The sequence below is a fragment of the Rhea americana genome, unplaced genomic scaffold (genome assembly GCF_003343005.1).
Source record: "Rhea americana isolate MKP2758 unplaced genomic scaffold, rheAme1 scaffold_149, whole genome shotgun sequence".
NCBI classification, from domain to species: Eukaryota; Metazoa; Chordata; class Aves; order Rheiformes; family Rheidae; genus Rhea; species Rhea americana.
Window position 1 is genome coordinate 883,367 of NW_028185583.1, and position 21,349 is coordinate 904,715.

Genomic DNA, 21,349 nt, shown 5'->3' on the forward strand with positions numbered 1-21,349 from the left:
CAAGAAGTTTCAAACCCTATCTAGYTTGTCATCATTCTTCCTCAGCTTTCAGTGTCCTACTGAAACCTCATATTCAAGTTCAAACTACACTTGTCCATTCTATATACTTTCATTCTTCCTCTTCCACTACTACATTAAGTTTTATATTTATTATCCTATTTCCCAGCGTGGTTACTTATTATCCTTTGCTCCATTTCTCTTACATGACTAGTCTTACTTGATTTCGTAACTTCTTCTCTACAAAACTACATAAACCTCCTTCTTCGTTATTTCCCTTGATCCTCCTATTCTGTATCAACTACTACAACTGCTGCCTGCGAGTTATAGCAATGTACATTGTCTCTATATCTCAGCGCTCCTTATTTCTGCCCACTGTTCCCTATACCATTTTAYTGAGCTTTGTTCCATTTTTTCCATTCTCATTAGATATTAATGCTCTCTCCAGTTCTCCCAAAACTCTTCTATATAATTATTTTCATTAATTCTTGGGAAGCTGACACCATAATCAACCTCTGTCTTTACTTCATTTACCAGCACTTTTTGGTTTTGTCATGTAATTTAATATTTTTCTGTATTTTATAAAGTACCACATATGTTTATGGCACTATTCAAATAATTTTCATAGTTACTTTACATCAAAGGTGCATGTCTATATTAAAGGCAGTAAAGAAAAACTGGCAATTTCCAGTATTTGAATTTTTACAACTATTTGCATCATAAAGTTTCACAAATATTTTGAGATACCCTTCTTTTCATAATCTCTGCCAAATCACAAGGTAATAAAATTAGGTTCAAACTTCTTTGATTAAAAAGTAATTAAGCCCTCAAAATTGTAACACCATGTAGTATGTACTCAGAGGAATGGAACTTTACAGAAAGACAATAGGTGAAGTGAAGATGTGTTTGGAATACAGGTATCTATAGAAGTAAAGTCTGCATTAGCAAAACACACAGTAACAATACCCAGTAGTGTCCTTCTGTGGTCTCAGATTTTAATTCAATTCAAGCATTTACTCTACCAGATTAATATTAAAACCCACTGAAATCGCCAAATAATATAGCAAAATATAATTTTAATATGCTCTATCCTAATACTTACTCTTTTATTTTCAAACTTCTAGTCAAGATCAAAATGTAAGTAAAAAATCCTGATCATATTACAAACTGTTAAATCTAAAGAAGCCCATTTTACAAATGGGTTAACTGAGACAAAGASAAGTAGATGATTTCACCAATCCAACAAATCACTGTCAGAATTTGCAACCTTAAGTTCTCATACCTTTATGAAGACTGGTACATCTACTGTTCTAGTTTCTTTAGTGAGGCTCATATTTAATCAGCTAACAGAAGCTGTAATTTCTGTGAAGAATCAAATCCAATTCCAAGGAAGGTAAGACACTTACARAAGCTATTAATATGAAAAAAAAGTGACAGCTCATAGAAATGAGCCATCCTCTCCTCAAATAAAAGTTGTCTGATTATGTAAAGGTTAGGTGTTAGTTTTTACACTTTATTCAAATTAAACCCTATCAACCGTGCTATACTTATCAACTCTTCTTGTAATGGTGTCTTTTGGTAAAACATGTCAAACCACAAGGGAAATAGTTTGGACTCTGGGGGATCTCTGAACTRGCTTTTTAAAAAAATTAACTATTGCATGCAAACCTTGCCAAGGATTAAGAGAAAAATCAGAAAACATGGATCTTTGCATTGCTACGGGCAACCTTCCAGTTGAGCTAACTGTAAACAAGTTTATCAAGATACCACTACACTTAACCATAATTTAAGTGTACATTTCCTTAGAATTCACAATCTCTTACTATATTCTATTTCAAAAGATATGACTATGTTCCAACAAACATTGCCCTCATCACTGAAATATGATACCAGATTGTTCGAGCAGATTACAGAAGACACTTTCACAAAAAATTCAGACAATATTTCAAGTTTCCTACATGTTTATTTTTTGTCTTTCAAGTTTAGTTGGTCTCGAAACTTCAAGAGTTAGGTACTTTGTTGGGCACTGATTGGCGATATGACTCTAAGTGTAGTTCGGTTCCACACATCGTCCTGCAAATATTGTAGCCATATTGCTGCCAAGGAGCCTTTGAAGCTCAGGAGGGAAGTGAAATCTCTACATTTGCTCTGTAGTCCACATTTGGTAAAACTGAGACTTGTTAATCTTCCTAAATTACCCGAGAAGGTCTAAACATGTAGGCTATTACTCATCCTTGGCACTGTATTAAATCACAACAATCTCCCCTCTAGCTATGGGAAAACCACAAAGCAAATACAGACAGGGAAGAAACAGAGGCAAATCAAAACAAGAGGAAAGGACAAAATTAGGAGTTAGCCTTTTAAGGACAAACTATACATCATGCAGTTATTTATGCAGTTTCATAATATGTTTTCCATGAAGAGCTCTCCCCTACCATTATTTTTAATTATCTAATAAATTTGACTTTTTTTTTTTTCAAGGAGTACATTAATTCCAAGGATAAGGAGATATACTCTTCTCCATTACCAGAATGTTGTCAACTTTTATTTTTCCTTCCCCTTTAGAGCTACATTTAAATACTCTGCTTTCATTGCTTCAACTAGCTTAAGTTTCCCCTGTACTGTAACTTATATTTTTTTCTACAGTTTGTAGCAAAAAATTTTTCACATTCTAGCTCCTCCTCACTTTAGATACCTTTGCTATCCTCCTATAATCTTTTGCCTTAAGATCAAGCTCCTTCTCCATCCCTTTCAAGGTGCTAAAGAGAGCCTTTCCTAGCGAACAGCTCTCAGGGTTCTAGGTGGGAGTCACAATATTTCTTCCATATTCTTCTGCAGTCATTTTTRTGCCCTCTCCCATTTTGAGGAGAGTGAAAATTTCCCCTTCTGGCCTATGTCTTTACTTTCTCTTTCAAATTTGTTTTTGATGTTCTTATTCACAAAGTTCTTATTTTGAGATAATTTAGGGCATTACATTCAGAACCATCTCTACGATCAGACTGTAAATTTCTTATGCAGAGGAAAAGTTTCAATACTCTTGTAACTCAAAAAGAGTTTGGCTGATAACGTGGCAGTAACTTCTTTCTTGCCGACAGAGAAATGTTGGATGCAAATTCATGCCATCTTCGGTTCTTCTGTGAATATACTTGTGCACTGAAAGGTGGCAATACAGTAAGAAAGAAGAGACACATTGCTGTTTCGCCTACCAAACTTGATTAAAATTCTAAAGTGTAAAGAACATAGAAATTCTGAGGTAATTGCAAAAAATAATTGCTGCCAACATCAGGATGCACCACCAGTGGTTTAAAAACTTAGCATAACATTTTAGGTCTTCCAAAATCCAGATATCCAAGCTCAGGCTCTGATTCCATATATTGCAGAACAAATAATATTTTAAAAAGAAGTAAGAATCATTTTATACATGAGGGTGCCTTGCAATCTCGGTCAGAAAATTACACAACAGAAACTATCTTTGAACTTTTGCAAATCTAAAACTTCTAAATTTATGTGCTCTCTCTCTCCTTTTTTCTTTTTTTTCTTTTTTTTTTTTTTAAATCAAGCTTCTGTTTTACTGTTGACACGAAAAAAGAGAAAAGCAAACTTATTTGGAATACTACACAATTAAAAGCTAACCTTTGGCACTAAATTAGCTCATTAAATATTTAGCATTAAACTCAACATTTGTCAAGTGTCTATATATTCCCTTCTGACATTTTTCCAATACCTGTAAACAACGTACTAACTATATTTTTTGGACGGCATTCTTACGGCTCACCACTGAATTTACCCCTCCCCTCTTGCCCCTTCCCCCCAAATCCTACCTCATACAGTAAATTTCTTTATTGTTAATGTCTAATAGATAATATAGGATCATGTACTACATTTACAATCACATCTTGGAATATGATCATACTTAAGTCTGTGCCTTTGAAACTTCACCTACAACGGGCAATCGTTAAAAATTCCTCCTGAAATGACTGGAACAATTCTAAAGCAACATCTCCAGTACTAGTAAATTAGAACACTTTCAAAAAAAATCTCCATTTCATCTGGAAGTTGCAAGATACCTTCCAAAACATTTTATAAGCATTATATTATGGAACTTTCCCTGCTGCTAGGTGGAAGTACAGAGAACTAAAAATATTAAAGAATACCAAAAACCTTATAAACAACAAATATTGAACAGATTTACAAAAGTATCTTCCATAAATAGCAAAATTGAACATGGAATATCTAACAGAAACTTTTCTTTCTTCTTTTTTAAACACTGAACTAKATTAATAACTCATGAATGAAAAAGAGAAAGGCCAATAAAATSTAAGTGGAAAAGAGTTAACTGATGTCTGCAACAAGAAATGGAAGTTCCCACTGTAACCATATGTGTTGGGAATTGATTTAAGAGGGAGCTATAGGTGGACACTTCATCCTTCAGAGAGGCTGTAAAATCAAACAGTCAGCACTTAAAGCTCACACAGTATTTAGCATGGGGTCTGGCACAAATTCCAATTTTGAATATTTACAGGCTATTCATCTACATTCTCCTGACTATTCTGCAACATTGGCTTGAACTTTTGGGCTGACACACTTAAGCTGTCCCAAACATGGCTGTACTTAATGGATTTTGAAATGCTTTGCTATTCACGATTTGCTTCAGGCACCAGCTTAGATGATAAATGTTCAAAAGGAAAGTGTTTATTCACAGAGCACATTACTATAAACCCTGGGTCTTTTCTCAAAGTTGAATCAACTGCAACAAATAAACTATGTAACCCAGAACTCTAAGCAAAGTCAGAATGGCACAAACTGTTTCAGCATCCACAGAAAACCTAAGGAATTACGTTGCATCAAATATCAGCAGCTTAAATAGCTGGCTTTAAACATGGTATTGTGAACTGCTTTACAAAAYTACCAATTAAAGAATATGATCAGGACAAAGTAATTTTAAGTAAAATAAAATTCTTCAATATGCTAATTCAGATACTGTGGTATGGAGGTTAGCATTAAGGTATCTTTAATTTTCCAGAATTCATAAGAATTTTATATGGCAAATTCTCCTCCCAAAATTCATTTTTTAACAAAGAACATCCAGATGGCTTATCCATGGAGAATTTTCATCTCCACTCCATTTAGTGACAGTTTTATTTTTTCTAGATACAGGAAAGTTACAAATTTGTAAGTGTTCAYTTGTTTATGGCTTTTTCACTGATGATCCTCTGGTTTTCCAAAGGTCCAACATAAACATGATCAACAGACAATCTGTTATGCTTTTTAAGAAATACTTGCAACCTTCTTAGTTATTTATCACATCATTTTATCACTAAGAAAARAAATCAGTTGTAATTGAAAAGCTTCCAATTAACATGGTGTTACAACACATCTTGCTTATTTTTTGTGTAATACAAAAGCCTRTAAGTTCTTTTAATTATTTTTTAAATAGAAACAGGGAAACTGATCTTCCTCCTTCAGATGATGGGGAATGAAATCAGTATTTATAAATAGCTGTATGATCAAATGAAAGGCAGTCATGATTGTTACAGTAATGCAATATATATTTCTACATGGATGAAAGTCCCCCATCCTCCTCTTACATGAAGAGCAGCTCTTCAAATCACCGCATAAACCCACAATAGCATAAATCGAAGCATTTACAGTATTTCAGTTTGATACTGAAGCTAACTGAAGGATTTAACTTGCATGAAGCACTGTATGAAACACAGGCTCACTGCCCAAGTTTATAGGGCATTACTGTCCAAAGCATTTAAAATTCTTAACTTCCCAAACCAATGCAATTCTAATCCAAATTATTATCCAAGTTAGCATACCATCCCACAGCACAGAACAAAAAAATACTAGACCTGTTTTATCTATTAAATCTTGCTCAGCTAAATGCTTTAGAATACATTAATAAATTTCAAACTACCCTTTTCAAACTCCTTGTTATATAGATTCTGCCTTCTTAACAGGATATGACTAGTTAAATTTAATGCATCCTTATGTTTGTTTGGTTTTCTTTCCCTCCTCTTTTTGCTTTAAATATCAGCTCTATTTTAGACGCTGGGAAACAGTGCAGCTATAAAGGATACATACACCTCATTGGACAACTTGGAAAGAAAGACAYCAGATAATCAACATTAAAATGTATTACATAAATCAGAAATGCTTTGGGGGTATACTCATTAGTTCATACTAGTTAAAAGACTATTTATTAAAAAAACAGCATTGATGGATTTTTAACAATCAAGAGCTCTATAATTGCAAGGACAGACCTTATAAAGACCTGAAATTCAAATTCCAAGACATTTTAATTAATTCTGTAGTCCAAAAAGTCGCCACAGCAAAGCAGACAGAAGAATACTAGCTGGAAATATCACACTCTATGACACTAATACCAGAGATTGACTGCAATAATTGTTGTAAAACTGGTCTATGATTCAGCCTACTAAAGAGATGGAACAGCTATGAAGTAAATCTCCCTTAAAGTTCATGTTGTTTAGAATCTCTGTGTTCTAGTTTCWGGCTCATCTCTGATTAATATTAGTACTTTCTCTTAACTACTCATACATACACAAAATTAAGTGTTCATGCAAAAGGAGAAAGAACCAATATCAAGACCACATACTGCAGCCCATAAAGCTGTGGGGGATAGAATCAGAATACCATCAAAATGACTGTCTGAAGTATCAAGAGATGGTTTTCCAGCATATTTTAAAACAAAATACAAATACCCTCACAAAGTCTTCCTCAACTTTGGCTTGGATCTCAGATGATACTAAAATTATTTACATACTGAAAGAAATCCTTCCCATTSTGGATCTCTCAGCCCTCTCACAAGCTCTCAATTCAGAAGAAAAGTCCTAATCTTAGTTACCATTATAAAGTTATCATACTTATTAAATATTTGTTTGAAAACCAGACTGAGAATTTTAACAGAACACTCATCTGTTCATGGTTTTACAGATTCAGCATCTTCCCCCATCAGTAGTCTAAATACTGCAACATGAATTCCAACTCTTGAGCAGCSCTTGCAGTACCTTCTTCCATATTTTGCATATAACAATCCACTGCATCCACTTATTTCTAGCTCCACTGAGTAGAAAATGAAAAATGTTTGAGATACCTACTGTACCATTAATTGGCAATCTGACATTGAAACAGTGATTTCACTGTCATGGGCAACAGGATTGAGAACTTTCATATAACTCCATTCCCCCAACAGGTACAATAATAAACTGTTAGTTTTTTAGGCAAACGATGTGAATCTGTTGGACAAAGGCTTCATTCTCTGCCTGTAATCAGTAACTTGAGGGCCTTCTGTAGATTCTGAACAGCAGTGCTCACATCTTCATATTGCAAAGCACTGCCAGCATATTTGCAATACTTTTGAGCTCTGGCAAAGTCCTCCGGAGTCAAACGGACTTCCCCTGCAAAAAAATTATTACAAAGTTATAATAAAGGAAATATGACTGAGTTTTCATCTCAGATTATTTCTATGTTTTTTACTTGTATGTGCAGTAGTATTACAAAGACCAGGCTATGTTGTTTCTTCTGTTAATTCTTCTTTCCATTCATATAATGCTCAACTTCTTTGCTGCTGCCATTTGAAAAATATAAGAGAACCTTTCAAAGCACTCGTATTTATATGACACAGTGCCTTTTATGAGTAAGTCAATACCTTTGAGAAAGAGCTGCTCTTCATCTAAGACAGCAAAGGAGAGCTTTTTAGGCACAGTAAGTTAACTGTTATCATGTTACAACCTGCAAAAAAAAGGACAGTGGATTCTGTGTTGACTGTATAATTACTTTGCTGTCTCCTTCAGGAATAATACACTCGCAGTCAGAACTGTTCCTTCTCAACTGGAATAATTTTTCAAGATGCACAAACACTTCCCACTGGAATATTTTTTACATAATTCTGTTTGATCCAACCAATTTATGCTTCCATTGTTTACACTGAATGACTGGAAAGAACACTAAATGTGCCCATTTTTGTAATACTGCAAAATACTAGCAAGAAAGATTCTTATAAAGTATAAAACAATTAACTGTCATTTATTAATCAGCATTTTCTTTAGAGAGATTCAAACACTGGTAAATCTCTAGTGCTCACACACATGCATTCAGCTTTCTAAAAGGCCATTAGGGACCTAGGCCTAAAGTGGCAGAACATTTGGTATGAAAACAGCATCCCTGATGTGCGAATAAAATAAAGTATGGTTATGCTAATGTCCCTCCCTCCCCCCACCAATTCTCCGAGATTGAGGGTAATCCTACACCATTCCAAAAACTTAYGGACAAATTCTAAAACCTTTACTCATATTTTCTCAGTGCAACTTGTAAAGGACAGCTTCTTATGAATACATTTAAATAATTATATAATTTATATAATTAGAATACATAATACTAAATAAATGCATACTATTTTTAGTAGGTATCCCACAAAGCATTTTATAAGCAATAAACGATTTCATAGATTAAGAAAAAAGGCATTTTTAAACACCACAGATTTTAATATAAAAATCAGTTAAAGAAAAGCTAAGCTATCTCAGCTTAGCTTTCTAACTTCAAGCAAGTATATGAAAATACTTATATGTATTTTATTTGGTACAATTTTGATTAGTTGGATCATTTTCTTTTAAAATAAAACTCTTGTCAGCAATACTGTGAGAACATTCACAGAAGAATCTCAGGTCTTATCAGAAAACTTCTACTATATTTGCTTTTCCTTTTCCCAATCTTATTATTTAACAATAGTTTTTGAACAAATAGAATGGAAAGCACATGAAACTCAACTGGTTTGCTAGTTTTCAAAACAAACATAAACAGTAATAAGCAGGAGGGTAAGTGTTCTTAAGATTAATTTTATCCATTTCAAAAATACAYTCAACTACTTATCTTTATCTTTGAAAAATAAATCTTACCACTAAATAACTGTTGAATAGAGGCCAYATGACAATTTAGTGAAATCGTTATCACTGCAGTGTATATTGGTTTACTGTTGAATCTGCAAAGCCACATTAAATCTCTCGAAACACATATACATGAGTAAATATGTGTGAGTGCATGCATAAACACGAGCATACACATGGGTTATTTTGTAACTGAAAGTCAAGGACTAAAAGCAGCTGGGGTCAATTTAYGACCACATTACAGAACATATTTAAGAAATTAAAAAGAACAAGTTCCCCTCAAAGTTGCTTTATGTTATGATGCCAAAAGAAACTAGAAAATCATTCTTTAAAAAATGGTCAAGGCATCAGTCCAGTATTCAACGAATTTATTGGAAGGAAGCCTACATTCACCAGTCTAATCTTATTTTTACAGTATGATCTCCATTAATGTTTTGCTGGCATAAAGCCTTATTTATTATGAAATCTACTTCAGATGCTATTATGACATAACTTGAGGGGAAAAATGTTAACAATTTCAGATTTATAAACCAAAGTTTACACAGTAAGAGTGTTGATCTTTTGATGTATTAAGTGGCCTCAGCTCCCACTGAAGTCAGCACCTCACAATGGACAAACAGAACTGAAATACAATAGCTGTGTGTTCTTAAGTTTTCAAAATAACACAAAACTTAATGATGATACCTATACTTAAATCAAAGTTATCACCCCAAAAGTTTGCCTATTTAAGTAACTAACTAAACTTGCATATTCTAATGGCTAAGCTCTGCAATACCAAAAATATTGAGATAGAAAAATGTATGCTGTACTTATCCTGAAACAAACCTGCATCTGTGTTAATCCAAAACTAGTAGCACACTGGTTATATTTATTACTGAAATGTGACAGACATGGAATCCATAAATAATGTTAACAAGCATGATTCCTTTAGTTTAAAAGAGAAAAATAGTGAAAACTGAAAGGCAATTGGAATACAGATGTTGAAAATCATGGTGAGAAAGAAAAGCAGCTTCAGAATTAAAATAATTGTACTGATAGCCATTTCTATTTAATTTTTTTCCTTTTTATGAAATTGCCCAAATGAAAAGAAGTCAGTTTAAGAATATTTCAATTAAATCAATGAAACATGGCGCATACAGTGATGACAAATAGAATTTTTAACAATGTTAACTACTAAATGCGTTACTTTTTAAAAATACTAAGTGCTACTTTAAATGACTTTTAAAAACAAATGACCTTTTGCTTCATTAAAACACTTAAGATATTCAGAATGTAAATCCTCAAAGATTTCTCCTTAAGATGACAAAAACATATAAAATGCCACATTATTATTTCTACTTTATGCATGGAAAAAAATCAAACATTATTATACCCACACCTAGAATGAAGAAATGGTTTCTCTATATTATGACACCTGTGGAAGGAAGCATATGGGAGTATACGAAAGTTTTATAAGAGCTCCATGTAACACGGCCATGAATGCCTTTAGTGTTAGCAAAATCTAGGGGTAATAAATTTTTTAAACAAACTATATCAGAGAATTGCGCACACATTGAAGTTGCCACACAACTCTACATTCTGTTAGTAGAGACATTAACTAACATGGGAAAGACTTTGAATTGTTTAAGTTTTGACACTTTCAAAAGCTAAGCACTGAAACCTATTCGTATAAAACAAGTATTGAATGCTTCACGCTGACTAAAATCAAAGGAATGCTGTTACTTTAACTTAGTTTTCTTTCAATAATATATTCTACTCTTTCCCACCAAAAGTTATTCTCCCATCATAGCATTAAAAAAATTGCTTCTCCCATGTTGTGGGAAGGAAAGAAAATATATAATTTCTTTTTAAAATATACATTTGATCTTACTACCACAAACAGTCTTACAGGAATATGTGGAATATCCTGTTTGGCTATGTCTATACTAGTACATTAAACAGTGCCAGGGCATGTGCCTCAGCACTGGAACTTGACTGTCTACATAGTCAAACTGCTGGAACAGACTCCAGTATGGTTTTGGCCTATGCTAACTAGCACCTTCCCAAACAATTCCTGGGCACAATTTGTGGTTGGAGCAGGCTAGAAACCATTCCATATTAGCAGCCTTTATGAACTACCTTGTTTAGGAGGTTTAAAAGTTTAATAGTACTGATGTGAGTTGTTCTGTGCCAGTTGCTCTCAGTATCAAATATTTACAAGTATGTTTACATTTAATAGTATAGATACGGACATTGTGTCTAAATCATGAAGGAAGTGTACTTTGCACTGTGGTAGCTCTACCGATCTACTGGAGAGCAATACTACCCCTTTCTCTCCCAAAGRGAGCTACATATCCATAGGACTGGTGTACACCAAAGTATTAACCTCAATATGCAGCCAGGATCTAGCCAAAATACATACTGGGGCTCACGAACTGGGGAGGGCTGCTGCGTCTCAACAGTTTTACATGTGCATGGTAAAACATGGACATTTCCMAACCTAGTTGGAGCCGAGTACTGGTGGATGTAAAAAGGACTTCTCAACATTAGGCAGATAAGAATGATTTCTGATGTTACTTTTACATCGCTAGCTGAAGGGAGGATGTTTTGGGTAATGGTCAGGCATGCTTGCCTCGGACGGCAGGAATACAGGATGGTCGCATACAAGGACAAACACCTTCCTTCACTCTCAAACTTCTTAATTCTATGCATGTAAACAAAATTGTGTTTTACTATAACTCAGCTAACTAATATATCTCCCTCATGCCCTCCCAAACTCCTGCACAGTTGAGAGCATTTTTTCTAAAGCTTTCACAACCAGTGTGGCATGGGCCACATTGCCTTCCAGGGGTGCACTTTTGCAAAACATCCTAATGATAGCGTAACACCTTGAATGCCATTAGAAGAATCAAACTTGTAGTAACATAGCAGACACAGAGGGAAAGAATGCAGGCATGCAAACACTCAGGTTAGATCAAAATAGAGATTCATCACTGTGCTAGTAAAGAWCTTAACCTCTTACTTACAAGATATCAGTTATTATGAATTGTCACAAATACAAGGATATCTTATTTCACTCAATTCATTATTATTTATATTTACAAAATTTATTAAACCAGGTTGTTATAGGTAAGTGACTGAAGGGAGCACTGCACTGGTACTAACAAGATACCAAATAACAGAATTTCTAATACTTAATAATTACAGTTTAATTCAAACTTCTAACTTTTTTCACAGCTAGAGTTAAATAATCAAACCAATAGACAAAGACAACYACAAATTTCAGAGTAGTTAGCCAAAAACCTGTTTGGATGATTGTCCAGAGGATCCCAATAAGCTTATTCAATTATAGATATGAAAGCTTTGCTGTCAAAGCAGTAGAAACTGATTTTCCAACTAGCAGTTACCAAGAGCAAGTTCAAGTAATGAATTCAGCCATTTTAGTTAAGGAGTTACCAAAACCCTTACAACAGCTCAAAGAACTCCAGTACTAACACCAAGATTAAACTGTTCAGCTGCAATTCTAGTATACTGCTCTCAATGAGTTAACTATAGGACATATCAGTATGTCAAACAGCAGGATGTGCCTTTTGCTCTTCAACAGAACTTTAAAGGTGAATGTATCTTTATCAAAGGCAAATTCTATTATTTTTCTGTAACCTTTTAAATTACTTTCTAATATAAAGATGGACATATCCTTAACCATTCTTACAGCAAAACACTCAAATCAAGTTGAAACACTGAATTTCAGCTATAGCATTCCTCTCATTAAACAGAAGGCTTTTTCAGTGAAATTAGTATTTTAAYATAAACATCCCCTTCAATAACATGATAGGTTAAAACATCTAGCTCAACATTTTWAAGTTATAACATACAAGAATATATCTATCCAAACTGAGTGGTCATAACAGACCAATATTTGACTGTACCTAGTACTGGCACTCAAAACATCCATTAGGAATATTACCATTTTTCCCTGATGAGGATAAATAGTGGGACAGAATATGAATAGGTTTTATACCAAACTCAACATTCAGGTTACATCAATCACAAAAATCTAATTTTGTTACATAAAATGTAACTTTTTTTTTTTTTAATCCCTATTCCATGGACAGGATAACTTGTGGAAAACAGTTAATGATTTGTCCAAATGCACACTGCTGTTCACACTAAAATTTAGGAATATTCCAGCTGTTACAGTCAAGTCACTACTTCTTCACAGAACATGATTTCTTTAAGGTTCGCATTTGGGTGTGCAGTTCAAAGAATGAGATATATGCGAACAAATATAATGTGCTATTAGGTTATTAGTGATTTTAACATCGAAGAAAGAGGCTTTAAATCAAGGCTTTTTTTTTCTTAAAGTCTTGATTAAAGAGTACATCAAACTGACTAATTGGTAGTGTTTTATTATATTATTTCACTTAATATACGTACTAGTTATAATCAACATGCACTCCTGGTATAGAACATAACTAGTATGTTGCAACAGAAACTAGAATATCTTTCTTCATTATTTCAAGAAGTGAATAAATAACTTACATACTGATACTCCAGAAGTAATGTTAAGTAAAGGCAATGTGTGAAAAATAGAAATTAGAATAGAGAAACAGAATACAGAAAGGCCATCAGCCATATAAGCTTTTCCGAGTACTTCCAGACCTCATTTGAGAAACAGCAGCATAATAAGTCTAACACAATGYTAACTCGTGAGCTCAAAACCAAGTCACTAATCACACACTACAGCAAAGTTTTCAGAAGCTATTAAAAAACTTCTAGCAACAAAACGTTTAGATGATGTCCRTTGTTTTTAAAATTTACGAATCAGTAGAATTTTGATAATGGTGACATATTTCTCTAATTTCATAAGTGCTGCAAAACATGAGAGGAGGACAGGGACACAAGATACACACAAAACAAGTGCTACCACTTTACCTGCAGACTGAGCACTGTAAAGGGAAGGATCTACAAGAGGAATATTCTGTGGAGCAGGCTGAATGGTGTTGCTTGTCACACCTGTAAATCAACAAAAACTGGATTATTTTGACTTACAGACTTTAAAAGTGAGAAAAATTTGAAACAAGTACAAATTTAAAAAACACATCAAGACTGAAACATTTTATAAAGTAGTATTCAAGAACTGACAGACTATCATTTATCATTACAGAAATTCACAGAAATTTGTTTTCAAGTATAGAAAAAATTTAAGAAAACACAGATCCAAAAGACATTGGTTACCCTAGAGTATCGATGAAAACATGCAGAGTAAGAGAAGAAGAAAAGTTCGTTTTTTTAGTCAAACTTTAATTCTGTCTCTTAATATCAGAGGGAGGCTGTACGGTTTTATTTTTAAAGCACCACGCTTGTCATTTCATACTAGCAAGTAATCTYCTTCCTAATTCCTTCAAAAACAATTAGTGAGAATTAGAAAAACTAGCTGGATTTAAAAGGAAAATTCTTGTATCTACATTCACATTTTAGACATTATTACTTGGCTTTTATCCAGAACTATACATATTTTTGGAGTATATCCAAAACATATCATATTAGCACACAGTTATTTCTAAAAATTCTGCTACATAGTTCCCTGTGTACAGGCGATAAAAATACTTTTCCTAGGATATCCAGTATTTCACGGAATGACTGGTGAGGTTAAAACTATGTAACGCAAAGAATTCATGCATGCCAGCAAGTTACATATTCTACTTTTCAGATCTGGCAAATATAAAAGCCTAAATATTTATCTAGGCTGAATTTAAAAACCAAAAAATCTGCCCATCTTAAGGATTTCCCTTTGATTAAGCTGAAAAAAGAACATCCTGAGCTTTTCATAATGTGAAGTATTCTTAAAATGAGAAATTAAAAAAAGCTCCATTTCATATATAAATACATCTGAAGCAATTAAACACCATCAGGATTAGAAAAAGGACTTTTTGTTTTTCAGTCTTAACTGTAATTAAGGTTAACAGGAGGTAGAATAGGAGACAGAAAAATTACTTGCTCACAAACCATCTAAATACAACTTGCTTTTTTTATACAATGACTGGAAAGAATACTTGAGTTTTAAAAACTTAGTTTTAGTCCAAAAATGACAGAGACCAATAAAGGTGTAGGAGCCAATATGTTTAGTAAGGATAAAATATCCATTAGCATTATTGCTTGAGGTCAGTTACACTAAAGTACTAGCATGGGAAAAAGAGAATAAACCAAACAAAAGATAGATATGAACAGTGCATCAAGCATGTTTGTTATAGGGTTGTTACAATAGTTTCAATACCATGTTTGATATGTTCCTACATAAAGAATAGTGGTCTATATGTACAAGGGAAACTAAATATAAAATGAAGTAATATAATCTCATCAAGTGATAAATGGTGCTTCATAGCACTGACATTGCACTGTACTCCTCTTTAGAAGAAAAAAAATCCTGTCTGTAGGAAAGCTCGTCTTTAGTTCATATATACATTCTGGCAGTGTTCCAAAACATGAATTACGTATTTAAAAAAACACATAAGAACATACAAAGTATTTCGTATAGTGTTTTTACGGTGTTAATTTTTGAGGTTGCTTCTGCCATAGAACATTTATATTATTTTACTTCACATATAATGGAAAGAAGGGTATCTTTCCGCTCAACAAAGGTATGCACTTTCAGGATGTGAAAGTAGACATACCTGTGTTATGAGGTACTTCAGCTGGAGTGTTGGCTGGGGCATGGGCACCTGGTGGTATATGTATGCCAGTGTAGTTACTAGCTGGTATGTTGTTTGCTTCATAGGTAGATGATGATGGTTGAGTTGTTCCACTATGGAGAGAAGATGAGCTTGCTTCTTCTTTTTCAGCGTCTGTTAAAATGATACAGAACAGGAATTACTGCAATTCCTTCTYTACAAACATTTGAAAATTTAGGCTTTAAAAAACTCCTTTATTTTTTAAAGGAGAAAAGTTGCCACCACTTAAACCACTTTCTCTAGATTTGATCAAGCGAGGAAAAAAAAAAGCAATATAACAAAGCAATATAAAAAAGTAATATAACAAAGGATAAATATTGACAAGCTCACACAAAGATCTATTTTGTTAAAATGGAAGGATCATCTCATTACTAGTCTGAACATAAAACAACCTGACTAATTAGTATTATCCCTTATATTTCCATGTCTACATTAACAGCGGTTGAACAAAATACTACAAATATGCAGCAATCTGTATTTTAACATAAACCTGACCCTGAATAGGGAAAATTGTGTATAGCATATAAAGCACTTAAAAGGAAGAGAGCATCATCCCTTCTACTCTGCATTAATTAATCAAACCACAAAAAAGTAATAAAAAGGACCWTTGAGAAAGTAGAACCAAACAAAAAAATTAACTAAATGTTGCTTAGCTGAGCTGTAACTTATTTAGCATAGTCAGCACACTACAAAAATATTAATGTTCAGTATATCCCACAACATGTACAAATAACACCTTTAAGGTTCTAGTCTAGTTTACTCGATATTGCTTTGCAGGCTCAAGAGTAATGGTCCAGTCTTATTATTCTGATGACCAGTTAATTTAGAAATTAATTTCTCCTTCTAAATCTGTGTTAAATCCAAACAAACATGGCTAATTTTAATTTACTATGCATGTATCCATCTGTACCAGTGATGTCAGGTGGAACAAGCACAGTTTGGGGAATAGATTTTGTTAATTGCCAATGTTTGAAAGTGAGCAAAAAAGAACATAGAAGCACAAAACCTACAGGTGTCTAGAGCAGGCAAAAGCAACCTCTTTTCTTTATGAAATCTACACTGATCTTCAGCTATTCAAGATTATGTATTACACAAATATCTCTACCGCCTAAAGATAAAACGCTATCATTGTAAGTATTAGAAATGTTACCCATTTAACATCTTACACTCTCTTTTGTTTATAAGTGTTAAAAAGGCAAAGGAACCTGCACGCAAAAGTTCTATCAGGAGTGTCAAGCACTGCTACTGAAATGGAACAGAAAAACACAGAACATGGTAAAATTTCTGTCTTACTCTTGTAAAAATTACTTTCACTTGCTGCATCCTGTAATTCATTCTAAAGTTTTATTAACCTATTTCTGACATATGCAAGCAGACATCTGGCAGATTTTTGGAAGGCAAAAGCTATCTTAAGGTGCTAGATTTTCTCTTTGTGATATTTTTTTGCCAGTAATTCATATTGTAATATCATCTAACACGGATGGAAGCAAAATTTAAGTGTTAGAACTGGCAAAAAAGGTGAGATTCAAAAGTAACCCCCGCCCCATACTTGTGTTCTCTCTCTCTCTCCCCCTCTCTCTCCCCCCTCCCCCAGCCTGGGCTTTGTCCATCTGTCAATCTGGAAGCTTCTTTCTCTTCTTACACCAAGCCAGTTGAGAGCACGAACAAGCTTCCTGCTCTTAATGCCAGTTTCCCATTGACAGCAGCTTAGAGCTGCGACTGCAGTCTAGCCCTTCTGCCTTAGGATGCTCAGTGTACAGTGAACCTTTAGGGCATCCAGCTGTGAAATTCCAGCAAGCCCAAGTATGTGCAAACTATAGTTTCTCAAAGGCACAGAACYTGGACCAGTCTTAGGAAGATTTTCTTAGAGACAAGAAAAGCCTATCCCTGGGCAAAAAGGAAAGAAAAAAATACCCTGTAATCTCCTCTCAACCTCTTTGTCCAAGYTCCAAATCTCTGTAGATATTTTCCATCTCTTTTTCCGTGATCTCCTTTCAGAAACAATTCAATCATTTTGATCAAAATTAATAAAATGAAATAAAAAAATCTGCAGGCAAACTGKCCATAGAAGATACTGCTTCAAACAGTTAAAGTCTGGTAATACTAATAAGCTAAAAAAAGTGTTAAAGCCATCCTTAATAACAGTGCCTTCCAAAGGCACATTCATAGAAGGGCAATATGCTTTAATTGTGCATGTGTATCAACAGATTAAGCTCAACTGTTTATGTTGCTCAACATATTTTCTTAAAGTGATAAATCATTGTGCAACTGGCAWATGTTAACTGTATTAACCATAAAAGTAGATTTACTTAAGTTAACATTTGTTTATTAGGTGTTAAAGTGCCCAAATGTCACCAAAGGATAGTAAATACTCTTTCTGCAAAGTAAATATTTAAAATATTATTAATCAAAGATTAAAGTATTAGAACCACATTAAGATAGGTGCTTGTAATATTCCTGAAGTTCTAGCAGCTTTTAAACAGTAGTGCTTGTAATCTTCTTAAGAAGGCTGACATGCTAGGCTGCGAAACAGTTACACAACTTCTTTACATTCAGTTTCAGCTACAACTGAGTTTCTTCTCCTGGAACCTCATCACACTTTTCTACCTAGATCTCAGCATAATGGATCCATGTGCTCCCTTTATTTTCCTCAGGGCTGGAGTAACCCAGACTTTTTTTTGTTGGAGGAGGGGAGTGGAGGGAGAGGAAGAGGGGTGGCAGGTCAACATAAGGCTATGTGGAGTAAGGCTGACACCTCCATYCTGTTAACCAAATGTTGACCCAGAAGAAGTGCCAGAAGTTACAAACACAGACATTTGCTTAATTTGATCAGAAAATTTTCAGTGCAAATGATCCATTTTGCACTGCTTTTTTTAAAAACAAAGATCTAACATAAATCTTATTTCCATTATCTAACTACATAACAAGACACACATACACAAGACAAATTGGTATTTTTTTTTTCTGAGGTTACCTATAGGGGTGTTAATAGTCAAGTTAAATTTGCCTTAATAGTCACATTTTTTTATTGCTCCATAAAGTTTGCTCCATTGCAAACTACAGTGACAGCRAAATCCATAGATTTATCAGTCTGGTAAATACAATCAATGACTTTTCCATTCTGAAGTCAGGAGTCTGTGTTTTGACAGAATAATTTAAGTAACTAATCCTCATTACCACTACAAATGGGCATATGTATGAAAATAGTGTATGCCATGTGCAAACATTTTCCTAAAATTATCTGGATCTCAATGTCTTTTTTTTATATTACAAATGATTATGCTTTAAGATGCCAAGGAAGAACAAGTAGTGGTAAAAGGAAATGTATGGTCTAGCGCAAGAATRCGTTGATGATTTAACATGTGCAACCCAGAGCACTAAATTAAAAACTGGCAAAATCTATTTTTACGGAGTCTAGAGAATTAAAAACATAATGTATTTGCTGTCATCTATAAAATTATTTTAAATTAAAATTATTTTTCTTCCTTCGGCTGAACTATTACTCTCTAGCTTGAGATGCTAACAGATGCAGAATGAAAGGTTCTCTGGGAACACTGCTTATATATATATATATGCATACATATGTATGTTATATAGTCATATATAAACATATCCATATATTATTTCACAACAAGAAGAAAGGCACTCAAAAACTTATTACCTCCTTGCATTCTATTCCTCATCCTACTGGAGACTGTAGAGGTTCATGGAAATTGTCAATATAGACGCAAAACATTATATTTTATATTGCAATATAAGAAGGGACAATGTATTTTATGATAGCTATACCTTGCATGTTTAGAAACTTTTTCAYATTTGAAATTCTATTGTTCATTTTTGTTACATTGTACAAAAATTTCACTTGATGACCCAGGGTAACTCTAAATGACCTTTATGTTTACTCTAGACTTGTACTCCAACTGCATTAACAAATCACACATGTCATTTCAAGTTTCCAYAGCAGCATCCTGACAAAAGCATCCATAAATCCAACAGTAGAAGTACATAAAGCATGCCTATGTTACTGTAAAAGCATCTCTAAGAGTAACAGTATGGTTTTCAAGAATTATAATGCAAATAACACTTTGGGAAAAATGGTAATTTGTCAAGCTACACAGACCTAGTTTCATTCTACTTAAACACAGACTTTTTCCACTTGCAAGAGGAGGAAGAAAATGAGCAAGCAGAAAGGAATGGGGAAGGTCCAGTCATATACTCAAACAATGCTGCTTTTCTTCCTAYAATGCACAAAGCAAGAATTGATATTTTTCTTTTTCATGATCTTCTAATAAAAATTAATTTGCATAAAATCTTTGCCTCAGTTGTGTAAAGCATTATGGACACCTATGCTACAGAGTTATCACCAGAAATAAAAGGTAAAAAGCATTTTTCATTTAATTGTTCAGAAAATAAAAGGGTGTGAGAAGTGATGCTAATGCATAAAATGAACCTCAACAAATACAAAATATTTTATATACACACACACACACACACACACACACACCATACACAGAAATATGTATATTGCAAACTCTTTACAAACAGGAATGTTAGAATTTTGGCTCACTCAGAATTTCCATCCCTCCTATTTTGCATGTAGATATAACTTTGTAATGAAAGCAGTAATCTTCCCCTATTTCTACTACTGCTTGTAATGACCTGCAATGAAGACTAGGGTTTTAAGTCTGAATTCTTTCAGACAACAGCTTCCTTCAACAACAGCTTCTTATGTGGGCTGTAAGAAGTGGGCTTATACGGTCTGTGCACTAATAAAATGAAGAAATAGTCTATTTATGGCTGTTTGTATACTTTAAAGATCAGAGAGGCTATGTACATAAATTTTTAGCAAAAAGAAATTTTGTAATTTTTGCTTAGAACTGCTTTTTGCAATTGTATGGAATTCATTATTCATTTCACATGATCAGGTAAGCTTTGCAAATGTTACTAAAGCTATGAATGTGGTCATTAAAGAACACTCATTTAAAATTARAAATATTAGATTGGCCTATTTTTAGCACTTTCTTGCATCTTATCTTATCTCACCTTCTCTATTAAATTCAAACTAGTGTAATCCAATTTTAAAAGATGAGGTGATCTCTGCAGCAGGAACTGCATCATGAATCTATCTCACCTCAGCTTTACCACTGCCAGAAAGCAGTCTTTGAAGAGATCTGACACTCAGAAATAAATTCATTTGCTGATATTTCACTTGAAATGCAGCTGTATCTAGGTTGAAGCATATTTTAGTGGGTCAAGTAGCCACTCCAGTGTTTAAGTCCATAGAGGGATCTTTTGGTGAGTAAAAGATGGTACCAAGAATAAGTCAGTAGCTTGGAAATCAAAGTGGAACATTCTCATTCAAATATGTGAATTTGCTTATGTTTTACTGTTTCATGTGCAAGAGTATTAATACTCAAACAGTATTTTCTTCATGACACTACAAGAAATTTTAACTGATATCCAAGCTTTTRGATATCCTTTTTTACTTCTAACAAAATAAAGGCTAAAATTAAGATTACTAAGATTACTGGGGAGAGCCACTTTTCAGACTTTTTCGCTAAATTTGAATTTCAGAAGCACTCTTGCCTTGTCCTCCCTATTGAGTCGGTCCACCCTATTGATTCAGTTCTCAATCCTCACTCCTCYTCTTCATATACAACTGAACAATTTTTCAGAGTCATAAAAGAACGTTGGCTAAAACACTGTTCTCTAGAAATTACCTGGTCTAATCCTCTA

At 33.8% G+C, this 21,349-nt stretch overlaps 1 protein-coding gene across 4 annotated transcripts in view; it reads right to left on the reverse strand.

The window, feature by feature from the left end:
- Nucleotides 1–4,659: 4,659 nt before the first annotated feature.
- VTA1 (vesicle trafficking 1) overlaps nucleotides 4,660–21,349 on the reverse strand; it is a 43,733-nt gene continuing 27,043 nt past the window's right edge. For all 4 annotated transcript variants that reach the window (XM_085299274.1, XM_085299276.1, XM_085299277.1 and 1 more), the window contains exons 6-8: nucleotides 15,557–15,727; nucleotides 13,818–13,898; nucleotides 4,660–7,418 (exon numbers count right to left, since the gene is read on the reverse strand). In XM_085299274.1, coding sequence (XP_085155400.1) covers nucleotides 7,273–7,418; nucleotides 13,818–13,898; nucleotides 15,557–15,727 — 398 coding nt within the window. In that variant the 3' untranslated portion in view covers nucleotides 4,660–7,272. The remainder of the gene's footprint in view (nucleotides 7,419–13,817; nucleotides 13,899–15,556; nucleotides 15,728–21,349) is intronic.